Source organism: Lethenteron reissneri, chromosome 2, assembly GCF_015708825.2.
Source record: "Lethenteron reissneri isolate LAM-NWPU_2019-01 chromosome 2, ASM1570882v1, whole genome shotgun sequence".
Classification (NCBI taxonomy): Eukaryota; Metazoa; Chordata; class Hyperoartia; order Petromyzontiformes; family Petromyzontidae; genus Lethenteron; species Lethenteron reissneri.
This window is the reverse complement of record NC_083780.1, coordinates 2,613,140-2,637,039: the sequence shown is the minus strand read 5'-3', so window position 1 is coordinate 2,637,039 and position 23,900 is coordinate 2,613,140. Positions and strand designations below refer to the sequence as shown.

General features: G+C 45.3%; 2 protein-coding genes across 2 annotated transcripts; both read left to right on the top strand.

Moving 5' to 3' along the window:
• The first annotated feature begins 6,996 nt into the window (after positions 1-6,996).
• LOC133341455 (dopamine receptor 2-like) lies at positions 6,997-8,624 on the top strand. Its single transcript, XM_061550106.1, has 3 exons — positions 6,997-7,008; positions 7,574-8,219; positions 8,265-8,624. The coding sequence occupies exons 1-3, from the start codon at positions 6,997-6,999 to the stop codon at positions 8,558-8,560; spliced, it is 954 nt and encodes a 317-aa protein (XP_061406090.1). The 3' UTR covers positions 8,561-8,624.
• Positions 8,625-16,197: 7,573 nt separating this feature from the next.
• On the top strand, positions 16,198-17,387 carry LOC133344132 (trace amine-associated receptor 1-like). The gene has a single exon (XM_061554126.1). The coding sequence runs from the start codon at positions 16,198-16,200 to the stop codon at positions 17,254-17,256; it is 1,059 nt and encodes a 352-aa protein (XP_061410110.1). The 3' UTR covers positions 17,257-17,387.
• The last annotated feature ends 6,513 nt before the right edge of the window (positions 17,388-23,900 follow it).

Sequence of the window (23,900 nt, the reverse complement as noted above, 5' to 3'; positions counted from 1 at the left end):
ACAGCCAGATTTGTGGAGACATCCTCCTGTTTCGTTCCTTAAATAGGATTCTGTCATTAAACCGGCAACTAAGAAAATGTGGCAGAGGTTTGAGTCCCGTGAGATTTCACCACAGACCTGAAGGTGGATATGACGTTCTCCGACAGTGGGCCCACGAACCCCCCATGCTCCCCCCACCCCAGCTTATCCAGTTTAAAATGTATGCATGGAGCACACCTGACCAAAGAAAAAAGAGGGAAATACATGGAAATTCCGCATAATTGCCCATAGATGTCCCCTGGGTACAGTGCAATTATATTCCAACGCCTTCTGGCCACATGGACAGGTTAGGAGATAGGGATCGATAGAGAGGGATCAAACCCCTCAGAGATTGGTGACGAGTTCCGGAGGCGTGCATGGTAAATATGAATACACACCGGCCCCTCCCCCCTCCCTCCATTTAAGCGACACACTTTACCCATGAGGCCCCCAGTTTATGAGGGCCGCGGGCCCACTCCACCGTCGTGTCCCCTCCCTCCTAATAAATGGCCCAATTGCGTCCTGAATGTACCATTTGAATGATGTAGTCGGACCGAACGAGTCTCGCGGTGCACCGTAACGGGATCGTGCATTATTGAATTGAAAAAAAAATAGTAATAGTCGCGTAAAATTTCACAATTTCTGGGCATGTGTGGTGCAACAACAACGGAGAAACTCCGCCAGTGCTGATATCTCCTCGCACCTCTCCACACGAACGCACGCACACCCCCACTAAACACACCCACGCACCCACGTAGGGTCTCGTGGGGGGGACACCTGGTACCCAGAGGCGTAGCTAGAATATTTTGCGCCAGGGGACGAACTATAAAATTGGCGCCCCCCCCCCCCCCTATTTAATCACATTTTCCTATTACATCGAATAAGGAATAACAATTACAATTTTATTGAAACATTGTATTTAAAGAAGCAAATTTATAGAAATTATATTACATGGCTCACTCAGTCACTGTGATAGACTGGTTGACAGTCTACAAAAGATTATTTTTTCTTGATTTCACTGTCGCAAATTGGTCAATCACGTAATCAAAATCTGTTCTTACAATGTTTCTCTTTCAACGCTAAGACGAGCAAAATCGCTGAGACGATCTTGTCCCAAGCACGCAAATACGACAAAATAAGTTTCAATTTGCTGAACGACCGCTCACAGCTTGCAATTGAAACTGCTATTGTAATAAAATTTGCAGTGAAATTCGCAAACTCGGAAATATGTCGTCTCCATAAAACACAATAAAACCAAGAAGATCCAAAGGAGTTTCTGGTAGAACCTCATTCCGGTTACTGAGCAGCATTTTGCAATCTCCAATTTCTGTGAAAAGTTCGTGGCCATTGATGTCGGTGTCATAGAAATTTCCAAAATCTGTGCAATTTCAACGAATTGCATCGACATCTGTGTCGGATAGAAGAGTTTTGGCGTCCAGCAGAAATCCAAATTTTGTGTTCAGGTCTTTTAGTCGTAAAAACCGTGTTGACATCTCCTGTTGAAGTCGATAAAATACGCTCTTCATAACGCGCACAATTTCTTCTTCTGCTGAAAGTCCTGCATCTCTTACCAGTTCTCCTGGCATCTACCGACGTCGCCTAATTCTTCTGTCCACATCGATCCCCCAGGCTGTGCATCTTGTTTTGGCGTTTTCTACAGCAACTTGGCTCAAATCATCACGAAGCTTGACAAATTCATGCTCCAAAGATTCAAGATCAGTTGCTGATTCCTTGAAATTCATAGTAGGATCCTGTAAGCGCTTCTAAACATGATCAATTTTTCCAATTATAACATTCCAGAAATGTGATAAAACAATGAAGTAAAATTGAATGCGCATGCCTGTAACTGTTCTGCACCACTTCTGGTTTCAGGCGTCGTAGTTACGTCCTCCGATAATTTGTCTAGCAGCCCTACTAGTTCATCCAGTCCTTCATAGATAGCTTTAACAGCTTCTGATCGTGCACTCCAGCGTGTTTCAGACTCCCGCTTTACTGTGATGGGCACAGCTTTTTTTAACTCTTCCCAACGAATTGTTGAAAGAGAGAAAAACAAATATATACTTTCAACTGTTCCAAAAAATGTGACGACAAGTGGATCCTGTTTAGCTGAGTGTACTCCTGCTAAGTTTAAGCTGTGGTTGTCACAGTTGACAAACAATGGTCTGTGATTTTTTATTATCACATTCGTTGTTGACTAAGGCTGAAAGACTGCGCCTGTCTGTTGTTTGGGACGTTCTTCCATGTAAGTTCTTAATAGGCGCGCGTACCAAAATGTAATTACATGACATGTAGGCTGTGTGTGGCGGGATATATACACTTTTAGGTTGAGGTGTGGATTTGTGCAGTAGTTTCAGGCTGCCGCGCCCGCCGCAATAAGTTATAATGTCACGTTATAAGCCTCATTTTGGCGCCCCTTTACCTTGGCGCCCGGGGACATATGTACCCCCCTGCCCCCCCCCCTCTAGCTAAGCCTCTGCTGGTACCATGGGTTTTTACCCGAGGGGCCCCTAGTGGGGATGTCCCACGGTTTCCCAGTGCCAGGAGATTGGCCGACCCCCCCCCCCCCCCCCAGGCCGAATTGCATTGCGGCCCCCCCCACGACGAAACTCAATGAGAACACTCACAGCACAGAGAGATAGGGCTTCGGGGACAAAGACCCAGTGAGCAGCACATATGAGGAGGTGGGAGGTAAATTACTGAAGCGACTGAAGCTGGGCATCCGCGGGACGGCCAGCCCGACCAAACCGGTTGTGGCGGGGGTGGGGAGGACGGGTGCGTAAACAATGGGTGAAGGCGCTCCGGAGGCACCGCTTCAGGCAAGGACGGGGCATCAGTTTAAAATCGAAAGGTAGGCACCCTGATTAGCCGTGCAGGGTAACACCACGTGACCCTGGATTTTTGGATTCCGAGGGAACAAAGGGAGGGAAGAGAACAACGTTGAGCAGTGCTCCTCTAGCCGTTGAGCTACCCGGTCAGACTCCCAGCCGCTCGCAGCGTCCGAGGGACGCTGGTGAGTGCAGCTACGACTCGACCCCAGGCAGAGACCTCTCGTACCCTCATCCCTCCGACTCCCACTGCATCCGTGCGACACCATGAGTACGTCTGCGAGGTGGGAAGTAGGGGGAGAGTACACTTAGGGATTGAATAGGGATAGGCTCGGCACTGCTCGTTGGGTATTTACTCCGAGCCGCCCAGGGCTTGCTATTGACGTGCCATTAATAAATTTGAGCACAGAGGATCCGTGTGGTGTGATTTTTGTGTGTGTGGGGAGAGCGTAGGTGTGGTGCGAGTACGTGCGGGCGTGTGAAGCGTACGTATATTATCATCAATACGGCCGTCGTTTTGCCCGAATGCCTGTGCCCGTGTGTGTTTGCACAGCGGATTAAAGCCGATCCCACAGGAGGGGGGAGGGGCGCGTGCATATTCATACGGCTATTTTTAGCGCAAGCCGTGGTGAGCGAAGGTGCGCCTCCTCGGGCACGCGCGTGCACGCAGCCACCTCCGCATTAGTAGTGGTGTACGTGGGGAGTGTGTGGGATAACTCCAGGCGGTGGTGAGCCAGCCACTAGCCATGTCCCTCAGAGAGGACGCTGGTGCGGGGAGGCGGAAGCCCGGCGAGAAGGAGCCGAGGAGGGGGGAGAGGAGGAGGGGGGCGTTAGCCCCCACACATGACCAGAAGTCGTGGAGGTTTGTCTGAATCGTGCCTGAAGGGCGTCTACGGCAGTCCAGTAAAATGTCCCTGAAAAATGTATCTCTCATCTGATTGGCTAAATAGGTACCATGGATGAATTTAAATTGGATGAGTTTCAGAGGCAGTGATCTTGGGACAGACTGGGGTGCCCGCCAGATTTGGGTCCAGTTCATGTTGGGGGATGTCTCGGCTCAGGAGGCTGTTCCACAGCTTCATCGTGGTGGCTCTGGAACGAACTTTCTCGCCGTCTACCAAGTGGTGTGCCTCTGCTAATCAATGAGCCCAACTTGTCCCCCTTCCCTGAACCCAGGAGCAATGCGTTAGAGCTTTTGTTCAGCGTATGTGCCCCCTCCTATCGTTATGATTTGTGCTATGTACCAGGCTCGTGTTGAATTACAATTAAATATATATTTCGTAATTTAATGTTGTCAGGATGTTAAATTTAAAAAAATAGTATTGACCATAATCACGATGTAAGGATAATTCGCATAACGGCCAATTAAATGTTTGTGGACCTTGTATGGTACTGTATATATCGTAGTATCGTCATACCACGCAAACAACTTGAGTTGTAAGGGTGATTATGATGCTTATTATACTAGTTGTATTCAAAATGTAAAGATGACGATGATGATGGGGATGAGTGGTAGTCATTGATGATGATGGTGGGAAAGCGCTCACCAATGCACATCGTCAACAACAGTGACCTTGTCAGCAGCCCAAAGGTGCGCGTGTGCCCACCACTAACTTACAATTTGACATCTCTCGTGAAAAAAATGTAGAAGCTAATTAGTCATTGTCAAGTGTCCTACGGAATCCCTCGTCTGTTCAAACCCATCTCTAAAATAAACACTCATTAATAGTAAACATCCCTAGAGATCAGGAATTAGCTGAGTCCGCAGGGACCTCCCAGTCTCTTGGAGCCCTCAATGTAAATTGTGCGCACATATAAAGGCTGCTCACACACAGGGAGCAGACGCCTGCTCGGTAGCTGTAGCCTTCTCGATGCATGACGACCTATCGCTACTTGCCTCTGTACACGCACAGGTATGTATATATGTATGTGTGTACGTATGTCCAATACTATTAAAATAACAATTGACGTGGGTGATTAGCAGTAGAGTGTGTGCGTTCGACAATATATGAAGTGCGTGAGGCCATGGTGAGCTTGCCGGTGGTGGCTTTACAGGCAAGACGATGTAAGTTTCAAGTCCGCTGTGCTTTAAAGCAACAGCTGCTGCCAAAAGCCTACCGTGTGACGTGAGAGGGGAACCGGTTGATTAAGCATTTGACGGGCGCTAACGTGTCCACGACGTTTCCAAGGTTGAGGTCCTGTTGATTGTGGCGTCAGATGGTGATGATGACGCAAAAGAGGAGGTGAAATTGGGTAGCTTCTTCAGTGAGGTGCAATTTAAAGCAGCTACAATTAGCGAGAGTGATGGGTGGTTTTATAGCGTAGCTAATTGACAGTTATGAGGTGATGATCCGAATAAGATACTGGGAATGTTCTGAGTTATTTGAGTTGACATTAATATTTGGGCTAAACTTTTAGGTCCAATATGCTCCCAACACCCGTACTTCACGCACGAGTTGGTCCATAGATGACCGCTGGTAGGTTGTAGGAGGAGAGGATGTCGCCAAGGCGGTGATTAAATTCTGCTTCTGATGAGCTGGGGGCAATTGAAACGAAGAGCGATGATAAATCCCCAATTGCTGTAGAGAAGGAGATATATAAAGTCGGAATGCTCCGTCGTAAAATGTTTATGTCACTATCTGTAGGGCCGTACAGAATAAGAAATGAGATAGTTTGGAAACAAAGAGTTGACTCGCAGACTGGAACTCGATATAATAGTTATATCAATATAGCGCCCTTCATCGAGGATCTAAACGCGCTATACAAGACAGAAAAAAAATACTCAGCATAAAAATAACTCGTTAAAACGACAAAATCATAAAAATGAATGCTAAAAGCCGTTCACCGAATTAACTGAAAACTGAATAAACAAAGTGTCCATACATTTTAAGACGTGATTTAAAATTTCCACAGACTCGAAGATCATGAGATCTCGAGGAAGAGAGTTTCATAGTCTGGGGGCTATACAGGAAAAACACGTGGCACATCAACCGAAACCTTTCTATAACCTGGGAGTGCAGGGACAATATTAATTTCCAGATCTTAGAGGCCTTGATGCGGCATATGGTTGAAGCATAAATGTATCTAAGGTAGTCCGGGAAAATGTGGTTCAGAGCTTTGTAGGTTCGCAATACAATTTTAAACTGACTCCGATGTGAAACTGGAAGCCCGTGCAAGGAAGCCAACACAAGGGTTATGTGCTCCGAATGTGTTCTGGTGTACACCCTGGCCGCCACGTCCAGAACATGCCATGCATTGTCAAGTACCTTCGTAGCCACACCAGGGAGCAATACATCGCAAGTCAAGGGGAGATTAAATGAAGGCAAGGAGCAGTTTTTCTGCATCTGAAACAAAGAGAAGGATTGAACTTTCCGAAGATGTAAAAACTAAATCTTCGTGATATTTTAACATTAGCCTCAAAAGCCATTGCGGGATCATAGATGACCCCTATATTATTGACATCCCGTGCAGAAGCGATTACCTGGCCATCAATCGTAACATCGAAGGGTGCAGATGTTTAAGTTGGTGGGAGAATCCAATTGGCATTTCCCCCGTTTCTACACTTCAATTGGAGGAATGAATCCAACTGTTGGTGGAAGCGTAGGAGGCAGATGAAGTGAGATCGGACTCATTGTGTACGAAAATGTGGGCCCATTCGCATAGCAATGAAACTTTCAGTCGAGAGGAACCCCAAATGCAAATTTCAAATCTCCAATAGATACGAGCTGTTCCCGATAAGTCAGATAAGATGTGAACCAGCAGGGAACTATTTCAGATACACCCATTGTGCTTTGCAAGCGATCAATAAAATATAAAAAAAATACTGAGTGAGCCAGTCAGCAGTGATCAAAATGTCGTTCACCACTCTCAATTGAAGTGGGTCTGAGCGACATTGGACGACACTTAATGGTGAGACATATATTGCGGATGATGGCCAAGCCACCCACGTGGGAGCCGGATGTGCGCACAGCACGCGGGGCCATGAAACCAGGTGCGGAGAAATATTTCAGTGTGGTGGCAATGTATCAGGGCATGCATCATGTTTCAGTGATGAGGTTAAGGAAGTAGTCGTTAATGCTGTAGTGGATGAGGGCTGCTTTGTGTACGATGGATTGAGCTTTTTTTGGTGGGAAAAAATAGCTTTCGAGAAGCGATGGGGGAAGCAGTGAGAAGTTGAGGGGGTTACTGGCTACTTCCTGCCACCTCTGCTGCAATGTTTATGGTTTTTGGAAAACAGGTCACAAGTAGCCGAGTTTTGCCTTGAGGGGAGGAAAGAGCAGAGTAGACAGGAGCATGACTCGAGTAAGATGATAGGGAGATCGGGATGAAGATGGATGATGAGTGGTGGAAGACTGGGATTGGTAACATTAAGATAGGTGACAAGGAACTGCTACAGGTGGCATCATGCTTAGATGAGCATGATACAACAAATGCATAATTCTATCTAAAATGTTTATATAATGCGTATCTTTTCTCTCCCTACCACAGGGTTTTGAAAATTCCACCAATGTCTCACGACTGTAAGCTCGCTTGACACAAGAACAAATTTGGCACAATTTTGGATTTACATGACATTCGGTTTTACTCACAGCGGGTTATCTAAATTATCCTGTGATCCTCTTTAAGATGATCTCTTCTAAATAAGATTCATAGGATAACTGGTATTGCTGGATGAGAATATGCCAAAAACGAACTCTACTTTGGGCAAATGCACCGCGCCCTTCCTCCAGTTAAACTGCACAGGCCCAGGCCTCGAGCCGACGGACCAGGCCTTTGTTCTGTCTATTCTCATCCTCCTCATCGTGGCCACAATCATTGGAAACCTCCTCGTCGCTTGCGCAGTGCTCCGCTTCAAGCAGCTGCAGACGCGCACCAATGCAGTGACGATATCGTTGGCAGTGGCAGACCTGATGGTGGGCGCCGTGATCATTCCCTGCAGCATGACGCACGAGGTCTACAGGTGCTGGTTCTTCGGGCAGACCTTCTGCAGGATCCACTACTTTATGGACTACTGGTTCACAAACGCCTCCATCCTCCACCTGGGCTGCATCGCCTTCGACCGCTACGTGGCCATCTGCGACCCTCTGCGCTACCAACAGCGGGTGACCAACCGCACGGTGGCGCTCATGCTCCTGATGTGCTGGCTGTGCTCGGCGCTTTTCTCAGCGCCCATCCTCGTCAGCTTGAGTGACGTTTTGTCACGCGGCGTCATTGAGAGAACGTCTTGCCCGGACGAATGCGTGTTCATCGTCAACTTCGGCCTGATGTTCATGATCGGCATTTGCCCCTATTTCTTGTCCCTCATCATCCTGTCCCTGGCGTACGCCAAGATCTTCAGGGTGGCTCGCGCTCAGGCCAATCAGATTCACGCTGCGGGTAAGCATAGCGCTGACTCCTCTTCCTCCGCCTCCATTGTGGGAGACGCCAACAGCAAACGCACGTGGCTGGCCATGAAGCGCGAGCACAACGCGACCAAGACCCTGGGCATGATCATCGGCTTCTTCCTGCTATCCTGGCTGCCCTTCTACATCATCAGCGTGATGGACGTCATCATAGACTACCAGACAGACGCTGTGATGTGGGGGACGGTCACGTGGATTGGCTACTTCAGCTCGGCAGTCAACCCCATTCTATATGCCTCGTTCAACCGCCCATTCCGCAATGCATTTCTTGACATTGTCAGCTGCAGGGCGTTCACTTGCCGCAGGGGCACGTAGCATTTTTGGGACGTAGAAGAAATGGATATATGCAGGATCATGCCTTCGTGATGCATTGGTTAGTATATTGATGGACTTGTAATGCAGATGTGACTGGTTTATTTCATTCTCCCGGCATGGCAAATTAAACCTTGGGTGCTTTTCTTGAATCCCCACGCCTCTGTCTACCAACGACACCTATCTTCTCATCAATTGGATGAAAGCATCTTAATATATATAAAGGACGGCAGAGCTGGGGCAATTTTCGTCGGCTCACCACCTGGCTCCTGTCTTCCCGCTCGTCTGTTGTTGCTCCTCGCGCCTCTTGAGTTCTTCTCGCTCTTCGTGACCGAACTGTGCGGCACTGCGTTACAAGTTGACATGTAAAGTTATGCGTATGAATAGATACGACAGGTTGTGGGGTAAAAGGTGGGTATCTATCACCACTTTCAACAGTCATTAGAGAGGCACTCGAGCTCCCTTTGACGCAAGCAGTGGCGTGAGCCAGCAACTGCAATGCTGCCCATTAAAACCTTTTCCTTATATGAATACAGGCAGACCCCCGCCGAACGCGGGGGTTACGTTCCCGAGCTATGACGTGTTGGGTTAATCTGTGTTTGACAAACAATAGACCTTAGGGGAAAATAGGGTTACATTCCTAGGATCGACATGATCACCCCTCCCTATTTAACTGATACCGCATGATTTCCACTCTTGTTATTGTACTAAAGAATGCTGACGTCGCTCTCCATTGATAGTGTGTGTACACTTCATTTTAAAACAAATCTTCAACACAAAACCTGTCTCCATTACAGCGCTCTTCCAACAGTGGCACTCACGCCCAATGCTCACCCTGACTTCCCAGCCTGAAGTTCGCCCCTAACACTGTCACTTAAACGTTAGTGATTCGCCATCTAGGTGTCAAAATGACTAGCTTCATATTCTTCATATGACTAACTCCCTCAACGACTGTACAGCTATATTTATTCTGCAATGATTGTGACCATTTGCGTTGTGCAGGTGTCCGTGAGCATGTTGATCATTCGCCATCTAGGTGTCCGTCTGGCTGATGTACTCAGCGAGTGGACGGCGAGATGCATGCAGAAACATTGGAACATTTGCGTTGTGCCAAAACATAAATGCACACAAATACACACATGCTAAATCTAGCGTTCTCACGGTCAACTGATTCACATCTCCCATCGGTTGCAGCACTCTCCAAGCACTTTTAGATGCGGCAATTGTAATCTTAGCCGAAACATCACTCCCGAGTTCCGGTAAACAGACCTCATTAGGTAAACCGTGTATAGTCGAAACACGCGTTCGATAAAGCTGCATTGGGAAAGTGTTCAATGTACTAGCAACCTGCACGTGATTTGGACGTGACAGTCGGTCTGTCCCTCCTTCCCTCCTGGGATGACCATTTCAGGGGAGAGGATAGTAAGAGAAAAGCAGTATGTATGTACGTAGCCAATCGTGCTAAACGCAGTCAGTCAGCCTTCAAACCTTGAGTTGTTTTCATGTAATATATGTTTTATTCGTCTTTCGTACAAACATAAAAAGACGAGTTCAAAGTGGTTGGGTGACTGTGCGATTTTGCTGTACCTCCAGTACGAATAAAGGCCGCTTAAATTGTTTTTTTTTTCACTCAGCATACGCCTACATCCGTCTCTCGATTAAAACTCTACAATCTGTGAGGCTTATAAGGCGCATACTGTCAGACGATGATAACCACAATTACGTCAATTTCCACGGATAACCTTTTTCAATGCACTCATAAGCAACAGATATTTTTTTATTAACTCAGTGACTCTGATATGGCCATTATTTACTGATAAGTTAACTACCCTTTCCATGCATATTCTTTATCCTTTAAATACATCGCAGTTCCTCGGTGAGTCTTGCTGCATCCCACTGCGTCTCACTGCATCTCTGCCTCGGTGCGTCTCATTGCATTTCACCGAGTCCGTGTTTCGCCACGTCCCATTGTCTCGCTGCGCTCACGTCCGGATGAACTATGTAACTGATTGCGCTCATCTGCAGAGTACATACTTGTCGGTTCCCCCTACGGACGTTAACAGAAACGTGGAAGTTGCATTGTCACATACACGAGATGGGCACAATGACTTAAAAAATAAACACTGTACATACGTGGGTACAAATATATAGTAATGCACACCATATGTATAGGGATTGCAATACTGTTACATGTGTATGTACGCATGTATGTTGAGTGGCAGGGTGGCCCGATGGTAAAACTTTTGCCTCGCAGCAAGAAGGGTCTCGGGGTCGATTCGAGATTTGGGTGCCTGAATGTTCTCCCCCTGTTCTGCAAATGTAATCAAAACATACAATATAACTGGTATTGGCCAAACATTCCGATGCCAAAACAAATTGTCTCCAAATAACTAAATTGGGATTGCACATAGCAACATCGCTCCGCTACTGCGATGACTTAGCAAGATCATTTTGTAAAAGAGGCATCAAACTGTTTGGTGCTGGAACACTGCCTGGCTGCTGCCTTCCCACTCATCTGGTTCCTCCTCTCTCTGAGCGGGCGTTACAAGATGAAATTATTATTCAGTCAATGGCTCATCATCGTCATGAATCTCAAATATTACCAATCTCAAAAATCATCATCAATCACCAAACATTATGAACATCAGCATCATCAATATCAAGCAATTTTAATGGTACAAACACCGCTTTACAAAAATCCTCATACAACAAAATCCTACTTGGCTCATTCGTATCCTGAAAGGTCCCCAGAGATCCGATCCACAAACGATAGCACTTCCCGTGTGCCCGCGCCCGCGTTCTACGTTCACGCAGCGCAATTAACATGAGCCAGCACTTTATTCGCTAATAATCCACGGAGGGACAGGAGGGCCGGGGGGAAGGGGGGGATAGGGGACAAGGGGTGGATGAGGGTGGGGAGGGATAAAATGGGAGTTTTGGGGCTATTCAGGCAGCACCAGGGGACACGAGGTGGAAGGTTTTTAAGCCCCGGGTTCGGCGTGGAAGGGCGTCGACTTTGGGAAGACTCTCGGGCGAGAGGAGCGGCAGATCGGGGTCCACCTGCTGCTGCTGCTGCTGCCAGGTTTGTGCGAAGTGCGTTCTCCAGAGCGTGGTATTTGCGCGTCTTAGTCGTCATCATTAGAAATACATCGTAATGATAATAAATTCTGTTTTATAAAGCACATATCACATTGGTATTCTCAAAGCACTGCACGTCAAAGGTAAAAAACGACAATGACACACCAGTAACCCAATCATAATACAATACAATCAATGATTAATCCAAATCATTGGAACTGCTATAAAACATGGTTTAAAATGTCACGGTCTCCCTGGAATAGAATCAATCAGAAAGAAAAGCCATCAATTAAAAACATGTTTTTAGGCTTGATTAAAAATAATCGACGGAGTTAGAGTTACTCCTGTGGATGGGATTATTGTTCTACACATTTGGTGAATAACAGATTGGAATGGCAAGTAATCCACAATCAGGGGAGCATAAATTGTGTGGAGGGATATAGGAAAGAGCAGGCTGCTGAGGTAGGCAGCTGCAATACCATGTAGAGCCTTGTAGTTTAGTAGCAGGATTTTAATTTGATTTAGAATTGCACCAGAGCCAGTGCATGAATGATAAAACACGAGTACTATGGTCGGGACGCGAGGATCTTTTAGAAGCCCGGGCAGCTGAGTTTTATACATATTGCGGCTTTTTTTTATAAATGTCTTGAGTAATGCAGAACGCACAGCGTTGGGATAGTCGTTATGTGGTCAAAGGATCAAAAGGACAGGTTTAGCATGAGTGGCTAGTTCAAAGAGCCATTGTGGGGAGACCTCACCAAACTCAACAAGGGAAACTCCACTGAAATTTGGAGGTGTGTCTAAGGCCGAATGTGTGTGAACAACAGACACGAGCCGTTCTCTGATAGTGCAGATCTTATCGTGGAAATCCTCCAAAAATGAATTACACTGGGCAATACAATCTTCCAGTGGGCAAATTTAAGCCATATAAAGTACCATTACGACGATAAATGCATAACTTTTTTAATAGGAGAGTCTCATCATCTTTAATTAATTATTACGGTCATCGTCGTGAAACATAAATCTCCTCAATCATCGTTGGTATCATCATTAAACATACATCTTCATAGCATTTCTCGTCATCAACGAATAAAGCAATCATCACCATTATAATCAGAATAAATAGTCCATTATACTAAATTATTGCGAATGGTAATATGTTCAGGAGCTACAGTGAGGGAAAAAAGTATTTGATCCCCTGCTGATTTTGTACGTTTGTCCACTGACAAAGAAATGATCAGTCTATAATTTTAATGGTAGGTTTATTTGAACAGTGAGAGACAGAATAACAACAACAAAAATCCAGAAAAACGCATGTCAAAAATGTTATAAATTGATTTGCATTTTAATGAGGGAAATAAGTATTTGACCCCTCTGCAAAACATGACTTAGTACTTGGTGGCAAAACCCTTGTTGGCAATCACAGAGGTCAGATGTTTCTTGTAGTTGGCCACCAGGTTTGCACACATCTCAGGAGGGATTTTGTCCCACTCCCCTTTGCAGATCTTCTCCAAGTCATTAAGGTTTCGAGGCTGACGTTTGGCAACTCGAACCTTCAGCTCCCTCCACAAATTTTCTATGGGATTAAGGTCTGGAGACTGGCTAGGCCACTCCAGGACCTTAATGTGCTTTTTCTTGAGCCACTCCTTTGTTGCCTTGGCCGTGTGTTTTGGGTCATTGTCATGCTGGAATACCCATCCACGACCCATTTTCAATGCCCTGGCTGAGGGAAGGAGGTTCTCACCCAATATTTGACGGTACATGGCCCCGTCCATTGTCCCTTTGATGCGGTGAAGTTGTCCTGTCCCCGTAGCAGTAAAACACCCCCAAAGCATAATATTTCCACCTCCATGTTTGACGGTGGGGATGATGTTCTTGGGGTCATATGCAGCATTCCTCCTCTTCCAAACACGGCGAGTTGAGTTGATGCCAAAGAGCTCCATTTTGGTCTCATCTGACCACAACACTTTCACCCAGTTGTCCTCTGAATCATTCAGATGTCCATTGGCAAACTTCAGACGGGCATGTATATGTGCTTTATTGAGCAGGGGGACCTTGCGGGCGCTGCAGAATTTCAGTCCTTCACGGCGTAGTGTATTACCAACTGTTTTCTTGGTGACTATGGTCCCAGCTGCCTTGAGATCATTGACAAGATCTTCCCGTGTAGTTCTGGGCTGATTCCTCACCGTTCTCATGATCATTACAACTCCAAGAGGTGAGATCTTGCATGGAGCCTCAGGCCGAGGGAGATTGACAGTTATTTGTGTTTCTTCCATTTGCGAATAATCGCACCAACTGCTGTCACCTTCTCACCAAGCTGCTTGGCGATGGTCTTGTAGCCCATTCCAGCCTTGTAATATATAGTATCGTAATTGTATAGTGAATATACAGCAGTGTGATATACATTAGGGTGGGTAGAATAATACATAGTGTAATATTACAATGTATAAGGTGGTGTATAGCAATACAGTATGTAATTTAATGTTGGGTTTGTCTATGGCAGTATATAGTACGGTGTCGACTCGTGGGATGTAAGAGAATAAAGTTTAGATGAAAGCATATTATATTTTTTACGACGTAGAATTGTAATGTATTACTTACTGTTACTTACAGCTACATACTATTAACACTCCTTCCCTTTATTAATGCTACCCCTATCCCCTCCCTTTGATGCTGCTAATCCTGCATAATGCACGGGCATAAGTAGTACTAATCACTCTACCTGCATTTCCCATATCCCCTCCCTTTGATGCTGATAATCCTGCATAATGCACGGACATACGTAGTACTAATCACATACCTACATTTCCCATAAATATGCTAAATTCCTCTTGATATGCAAATTATTTTGTCAAGGCGCCCTTTCCCCCCCTTCCAACCCAGCTTAAATATATGCTCCAAGCATGGTGCTGTTTCATTCAGACGCTGTCGCCTCGACAGACCTGGTTTTCACCTGAGGACGGCTGCTTGCGGCGTGGCCGAAACGTCGTGAGAATTATTTTATGATGTATTATTTTTATTATTTTATTACTTCCCTTCTACGTGATTTTACCAAAAGAACCAAGAAGATGAATCTCTGCAGTCACGAAAGCTTTAAATCGAAATCAAGCCCTTAATCCAGACTATGCCATAGGGTGATGACAGGTCTACAAACGATGCGCCGGTCTTGGATGTCTTCTGGAATCCGGCCTCCATGCGTGTTACAAGGGCCAAAACTTTCTCACAGTAGCTGCGTCCAGGCTGAAATCCCGCTTGTTCTTCATTGATAACTGACTCGACAAGGGGGCTGATTCTCCGGAGGATGATGCGTTCCAAGAGTTTAAATGTCCGGCACAGAAGTGATATTGGCCTATAATTTCCCGGGTTGTCGGTTGCCTTTCTCTTTTTGGATATTGCAATGACCATTGCCTCCCACCATACTTTTTGGATGCATTCGGTTTTCATGGATTTGGTGTGCAGGTTTTGCAGACATTGGAGTCCTATAGGGCCTAAGTGATGGAGGAATTCTGGGGCGATACCATCTCTGCCAGAAGCCTTGCATTTCTTAATTTCAGCCAGACCCTCCCTTGCTTCCTCTATGCTGATGGCGGTGGGGTCTTGTGAAGAAATTGAGGTGAATGTCTGGCGTAATTGGTGATATATCTCTTGCGTGATGCTTTTGTCGAGCGGTCCTTTTGTGTTCCCCACTAGTTTGGAGGCCATAGAGTGGGGCAGGATTCTTGTGGTCCGGTATTCTGTTGGGGGGTCTTGAATGAGGTGTTTACTCTGGACGTCTGTGTTGTTCTGCTCCATTCACCAGCATTCTTCCAGATTAGGGTGAGATGCTAGTATGTTTAGAGAATAAACCCATAATGGGGATTGGAACTTGAGCCAGTGGTGAGGTACATTGCTGAGGTCTTAGTTGACGGTTAGGTTGTTTATTTTTCTTGGATTCCATCAAGTCGAGTCACATCAATCTGCACCATTCGATCAAGTATTATTATTCACCATTATTTTTTTACATTCTGAAAACGGAACAATTCCACCATTGAATAACACCCATTTGTGTTAGAGTAACAAAAAACTTCAGAAACCATAGTCAAAATCTTAAAAATTTGTTTCTGGTATTCAATAGATTACTCTGAAGATAAATGCTCATCTTGTTTGACTACACACTGGGTTTTAAAATCGAAAAAGTGACATTCAAGTTCAGTCGTAAGTATTATTCCTTGTCAATCACGCTTCTCGGAATTCGAATTAGCTTTGTTTAAATCTCTTTTAGGTTTTAGATCGGGTCGTAAGCATGGCTGTTCTACTGAATGAAACGCCTTATGGCAATCTCCACAAAAGCTATTTTCATGAGCTATGCATTGTTCTCATCGTATTTCTGAAATGGAAAAGTAACCACTTAAATGTATGATTATAGTTGTTGCTCGATGTAAACATCAGCCAACGGTACTGCATTTCACTATTTATCTGTTGATGTTTTTTTCTAAACCACCGCTTGTCATATTGATTGGTTCTTGACTCGCATATTGCATCTGACACACATACATACACACACACAGACACACGGCTTCACCATGGAAAATGGCACGGTGGGTCCTTACGACCACTGCATCGACTCCTTCTACCACCTCAACTGCAGTACACCAACGCTCTCTGTGCCAGAGCGCACCGTGGCGCTCAGCGCCATCACCACGCTCATCCTCGCCACCATCCTGGGCAACCTCCTCATCATCACGTCCATCGCCTACTTCAGGCAGCTGCAGACTCGCACCAACATCATGGCGCTATCTCTGGCCGTAGCCGACCTCCTGGTCGGTCTCACGGTGATGCCATACAGCATGATGAAGGCCGTGTACAAGTGCTGGTTCTACGGGCAATTCTTTTGCAATCTGCAGTTCTTCCTTGACTATACGCTTACGAACTCTTCCATCATACACCTGGGTTGCATCGCCTACGACCGCTACGTGGCCATCTGCGACCCGCTCCGCTATTCGCAGCGGGTGACCAATCACACCGTGGTGATAATGCTGCTGATTTCGTGGTTCGCTCCTGCGCTCTTCTCCTCTCCCATCCTCGTGAACTTCAACCCCGAGTGGTCACGTGACATCATCGAGATCATCTCGTGCCCCAACCAGTGCCTGTTCTTCGTGAGCACGTGGCTGGTCAGCGTGGTGGGCGTCTGTCCGTACGTGCTCTCTCTACTCACCATGTCATACGTTTACGCGAGAATTTACGTCGTGGCGCGCAGGCAAGGCCATCAGATCAGCTCGGTGAGTCTACAGGTCCATGCCCAACAGCAGCAGCAACAGCAGGTGGAACACACAAACTTTCGACAGAAGTCGACGGCAATGAAACGAGAGCACAGCGCGGCCAAGACACTCGGCAGCATCATCGGGTTCTACCTGCTGTCCTGGCTGCCCTTCTACATGGTGGTCTTGTTCTTCCCCAATTTCAAAAACAGTTCGGCCGCGGTGCGAATCACCACGTGGATCGGCTACATCAGCTCGGCCATTAACCCCGTACTCTACGCATCTCTAAACCGTCCGTTTCGCAGTGCGTTTGTTGCCGTGATCAGCTGCAAGGTGCTTTCCTCCAGTAGGGCGAGGACAATGGACCTGTCTGGTGTAAAGTAGGTGATCGCGAGATATGTTTATGGAATACATAAGTATCTGTGTGTGTATGCCTGTGTCCCTGTCTCTGGCAGTCATCTCGGTCGATCAACCCATAACACCTGGGGCTAATCCATGACCTCCTCATCATAGCGAGCCTTCAACACTTCGTGTGGCCTTGAAGTGCATTTAGCCTGGCACAAGTGCTGTGGCGAATTGTAGTTGTTATTATTGCTGTGTCTCTGTCTGTCCATGTCTCTTTGTATCTGTATCTTTATCTATTCTTTCAGTGTTAATCTGGCTAGATCCATTTGTTTATCGGTACAATTCTTTCTACCTTGATATGCCTTTGTGTCTGATTCTCCTAGAATTTCTCTGTTTTTGTGCCTCGCTGTATTTCATTGTGCATAATTCTCTCCGTATTTCTGTACCCAATTAAATGCATGCCTATTTATCTGCATCTGTATCTCCCTCTGTCTGTCTCTATATCTATCTGTATCGGAATCTCTCCCGATCCTGACCATGTTAAAACGATTTAAAGCTTTCGTGACTGCAGGGATTCATCTTCTTGGTTCTTTCGGTAAAGTCACGTAGAAGGGAAATAATAAAATAATAATAATAAAACATAATAAAATACAATTATCACGACGTTTCGGCCACAACGGCTGCTTGTGTTGTGGCCGAAACGTCGTGAGAATGTTATTTTATTGTTTTATTTGTATTTTTTCAGTATTTACCTTCTACGTGACTTTACCGAAAGAACCAAGAATATGTTAAAACGTTCTAGTAATCGAATTACTAGTACAAAACAAGAGAACTGGAAGACCAGCATGAGTCTGTTTACATATTTAGCACGAATGCACTTATACCATAATCAGCAGACTTAAAATGCAGACAAATGTCCCTTGGTTACCTCGTAACCTTTAATGAAATGAAACTGTGCTGTGTTAATTATTATTAGAAGCCATGATCAGTCGCCTGCTGGGTGAAGGCCTCACCAATACGCCGTGCCACCTGTTGCGAATCTGTCCACTGAATGTGAGGTTTAAAACGTGTACCGATTTTCAATAAGAAAAAAACGTAAGAACTTTACTAATAAAATGTAAGAAGGCTCAGAATGTCTATTCCAACAATTTTGGATCACAAATGTGTTCATACAAATATATCCAGATTTTTGGAGGCAAAATATTCATAAAAAGGTCTGTAAAATTACAAAAAACATGAGTACGTACGTTTACACCTTTAACCTAATAATTTAAGGTTAGCATACTTTATATAAATTGTAATTAAATTAAATGAGAATATTAATACCTGGGTAAGGAATACTGTATTAACAAAAAGTTTGTTCACTAATGCATGCTTTCGAATGCTTTGTTATTTAAGTGTGTAATTCTGCATTCTTCGGTGTTAAGCTGTTCATTTGTTAAGTATCCTCTTATCAACAACCCGATTGATTATGGTGGACAACGATCATTATGATGCACAATCAGTTTCTTCATGTTCAATCTGTAAAAATAAACACGTGTAAGGATAAAATTGGATGAAGGATCCTCTTGACAAAGAGTCTTGAGATTCAGCAAAGCGTTCTTGAACATCATAACCATTATCATGTATGCTTGTATGTACATTTATTAGACATTAAATTAGTGCATACTCTTTGGTTCTTTCGGTAAAGTCATGTAGGTAGAAATAAAAAAAATCACGACGTTTCGAACGCAACACAAGCGCTCGTCTTCAGGTTAAAATCGCGATAACCACGATGTCTGTTGCGAGCAGCATGATATCTGCTGCCTTGTAAAGAAAAGCTGTTACCAGCAAGAGTTTATATACGTTTTTGAGAACAAAGGTAGCCGAAGTAGTATTACTGGGGTATAATAGTGTAAAGGTAATAAATAGCGTGGCATGTTGAAGGAAATTTACTTAGATTAGCATGTTGGATTATAGTACAAAGTTAATCAGCTTCCGTAGGGCATAAGAGCTCAGGTGAAGGAAGCTTGTTTTGCCTCCAAAACGTCGTGATTTAATTTAGTTGTTTTCATTTATAGTATTTTATTTATTGTTTTACATACGTGACTTAGCCGAAAAAAACGAAGAGTATGTTTACAGAGTATCCTGGAATAAACAATATTGTACGAGCCCACAGCATTATAAAAATGGTCAGCTACATCAGAGGTATAGTATTGGTCCGACCGTGTTTCAGATATGCCTTGTGTTTGCGAACCCGGTCCGAAACATGTCGTTTCGTTTCCCCAATGTAACTGCTACCGCAGGTACAACTCAGTTTATAGACCCCAGGGTATTGCATGTCAGGAATGACATCCTTCACAGATGGGATCAGATCACGGATTTTGTGTACTATATTGAATCAGACCTGGATCTTGTGTTTGTTTAAGATTTTGGCAATCTTTTTGATGACACCTGCTATGCACGGTAAGGTGATGGTTTGATTGGATCCTAAGAAGGTTGTGTCTCCATGGTTGGGTATACAGCTTTGCGAATTGTGTGGTCCGAGTATTCATTCATCTGATCGAAACGTCCAAGCAGCCCTCCCTAAAACCATCAGCTGCCAGACCACCCACATTTTATGGCCTTCCAAAAATCTATGAAGAAGGTACCCCACTCCGTCCCATCGTTTCCACCATCAACTCCCCTACCTACAAACTGGCCCAATTATTGTCAGAGACCTTGCTTCCATTCACTGGCAAGACTACCTCGGCAGTACTTAGCTCAGCTGACTGTGTTTCCCTGATTAAGGACATTTCTCTGTCTCCAGATGATTTGCTTGTCAGTTTTGATGTAGTCTCTCTGTTCACCAAAGTTCCTATACCTGACACCATAGCAATAATTGAAGTCCTGGTCCAACAGGAACTGAATCATGATGTACCAACTTTACTTACTTCACCTGGAATGGTACTTTCTACAAACAAAATAAAGGCACCCCCATGGGCCCCCCCCTATCACCAGTAGTAGCTGATTTGCTCATGGAGAAATTTGAAACAAATGCCATCCTGACATCAACCCTACGTCCTTCCTTGTGGAAGAGATACATAGATGACACTTTCGTCATTTGGTCACATGGCCAACCAGCACTGAATTTCTCAACCACATTAATTCCATACACCCATCCATCAAATTCACCATGGAAGTGGAGACGGATGGTAAGCTACAATTCCTGGATGTTTTGATTGAGAAGCTACCCACACTGATCCCTATCTGAAGCCTGATTCCCACCACCACCCGGCCCAGAAGAATTCCCTCATCAAGACACTACACCATAGGGTCTGCTGCATCTCTGACCAGCGCCACCTAGCCAGTGAACTGGAGCACATACACCAAGCCCTCAAGATGAATGGATACTCGAACCACACTATTCAAAAAGCTGTATCCCCAACCATGGAGAGACAACCGTCTGAGGATCAAATTAAAACCATCACCTTACTGTACATAGCAGGTGTCATCAAAAAGATTGCCAAAATCCTAAACAAACACAAGATCCAGGTCTGATTTAATATAGTACACAAAATCCGTGATCTGAACCCATCTGTGAAGGATGTCATTCCTGACATGCATTACTCTGGTGTCTACAAACTGAGTTGTACCTGCGGTAGCAGTTGCATTGGGGAAACAAAACGACGTCTCGGACCGGATTCGCGAACAACAGGCAGATCTGAAACATGGCAGAACCAATACCTCTGCCATAGCTGATCTTTGTTATAATGCTGTTGGCTCGCACGATATTGTTTTTTCCGAGACCAAGATACTCTGCAAACCTTCGGGTTACCTTCAAAGATTTGTACATTAAGCTATCCAGATATACAAACATAGAGACAACTTCAACCGAGAAGAAGGGTTTAAGCTGAGCAACCATTGGAAGGACGTGATTAACCAGCACAGCGACCAGCTCGGCAACCTGGTCTGACCAGTCTTCCTATCGCAGCGCAGCAGTCAGCCTCGCAGCAGCCAGCCTCACATCAGCGAAGTTCCGTAGCAGCCAGCTCCACAACAGCGAGCTCCGCAGTAGCGAAGCTCCGTAGCAGCCAGCTCCGCAACAGCGAAGCTCTGTTGCAGCCAGCTCCGTAGCAGCCAGCTCCGCAACAGCGAAGCTCCCCAGTAGCGGAGCTCCACAGCAGGAGCGGAGCTCCACAGCAGGAGCATGCTCCGCACCCTCACGCGTTAGCGCGGCCATCTTTTGGATCGCTAACACAGTTGCTTTTGTCACACATGGACATGCAACCACCGACATGACGGTATCGACTTGCTCATCTCTCATTAACTTTAACATGCTATTCTTGGTTACACATAGACTGACGTTAACTTGCAAATGTTTTAATTAACTTTTACATGCATCTCTCATTAAAATACATTTGCTATTTTTTACATGCTAATCTGAGCTCTTATGAGCTAGCGAAGCTGATTAACTTTGCACTATAATCCAACATGCTAATCTAAGTTAATCTCCTTTACCATGCCACGCTATGTATTACCTTTACACTATAATACCCCAGTAACACTACTTCGGCTACCTTTGTTCTCAAAAACTTATATAAACTCTTTGCTGGTAACAGCTTCTCTTCACAAGGCAGCAGCTATCGCGATTTTGACCTGAAGACGGGCGCTTGTGTTGCGTTCGAAAGGTCGTGATTATTTTTTACTTACCAACGTGACTTTACCGAAAAAACTAAGGAGTATGGTTTCTTGCAGTCACGAAAGCTTCAAATCAAGATTACCGTATTTTCCCGCTTATAACCCTGCGGAGTATATGGAGGTGCGGGCGATTTCAAAAATATTTTACACGTGTGACATGTCATAACTCGTTAAACTTTTTTCATGGTAGGACTATCCACTATGCAACACTTACCTTTGACTAAAGCACTGCTGATTAAACCACTCACACTAAAATTGCACATGTTATCACGTTTTAAATTATTCGAATTGTTTGTACAATAAAACGACAATGTTTGAAGAGGGCGCACTTTGTTTACCGGCGACGGGAGAGCTGGGGGGAGAGAGAGGTGGGAGGTTGGGGGCGGGGCAATGGCGTTGCCGTAGTGCCGCTATAGTCTGCGCAGTACGCAATCTACCAGTGCTAAAACTGTACTTACTTATCTACTAGTTATGTGTTACTTATTTTTTGGATATTTACGTTTGTTACTTATTTACTGTTTTAAGTTCACTCGTTTCTGGCCAGTTGTTTTCTTTGTGCACGTTATGATTTTAATGTTAACAATTGATAGATGGAATGTATTACAAATGTAAACTTCGTATTAATATGATGTAATTAAGCTTCGGTAATGACGTTAAAGATATGAATGCATGCGGGGTATATGGAGATGCGGGATATCTGAAATCTGTTTTACACAAAACGCTATTTTTTGCGGGGTATATGCGTCTGCGGGTTATATGCATATGCGGGCTATATGCGGAAAAATACGGTAAATGAGTGCTTGATGTGGTGTATCAACAACAGTACTGGAAATTCAAACGTGACCACGCATAGCCAGCACGATGACCATGTACTCATGTGAGGCTCAGTCGATCTATATGAGGCCCAGAGCACGAGTCACGGATGTTAGCCATGGCTGAATTGGACCAAGTGCACCATCGCCGTAGCTGGAAATGGACCAAGGACACCATAAACAATCGGAGCACATTCTATATTTGAAGCTTTCGTGACTGCACAATGTACCAACAAGTGCACCACCACCATCACTATAATCACTGGTATTTTTTTACTACATGATCGCCACTACCACCAAATGATTATTCACAAACACACTCAAGTGACCATTGAGACAAGTGTTAGTTGTAAGGGTTGCGCCTGGTCTGGCCTGATAAGAGGGGAACCGCTTTGTACAATATGCACATTACTCGGTGGCGGCCCCTCTGGGCAGTGTACACAACGTTAAAGTTGGCTCCTTTCCCCAAGTACACATCCTCCAATACCCCTCCACCCGAGGTTATGCAGCCTTCCCACAGCTCAGGGTGACGGCTCCTTGGGGTGAAGACCCTGTGCATGCCTCGCTGGCGGCAGGGAGGGGTTTTCTAAACTGAGGGAATCACTTTCTGCCCGAGCTCTCTCATATCTGCCTAACAACAACAGTCACTTGCACACCCACAACGCGCCACCAACAAAATGAAGACCATGACGACACAGACTGTGTAACATTCAATCTCTCACCTTGGGTTTGACTGGCCATAGACAAACTTTCTGGGATGACTTGACCTGGTGTGCACGGCACGGTGACGCTAGTACCTTCCCGTTCGTCCACACATGTCGACTCGGAGCTCTAGCTCCCTCATTCACTACCTGGTAGGGGAGGGGTCGTACGGGCTTTGCCAGCGCCAATCACATGACCCCAAATCTCCCGTTCCACCCCTCCCTGCCTCTCTCAACAGCCTGCTAACATTTCGATTTAAAGCTTTCGTGACTGCAGGGATTCATCTTCTTGGTTCTTTCGGTAAAGTCACGTAGAAGGGAAGTAATAAAATGATGAAAATAAAACACAATAAAATAAATCTCACGACGTTTCGGCCACAACGCAAGCAGCCGTCCTCAGGTGAAAACCAGGTCTGTCGAGGCGACAGAGTCTGAATGAAACAGCAAACGAGCTTGGAGCATTTATATATATATAAGCTGGGCACCTTGAAAAAGGAATTTGCATATCAAG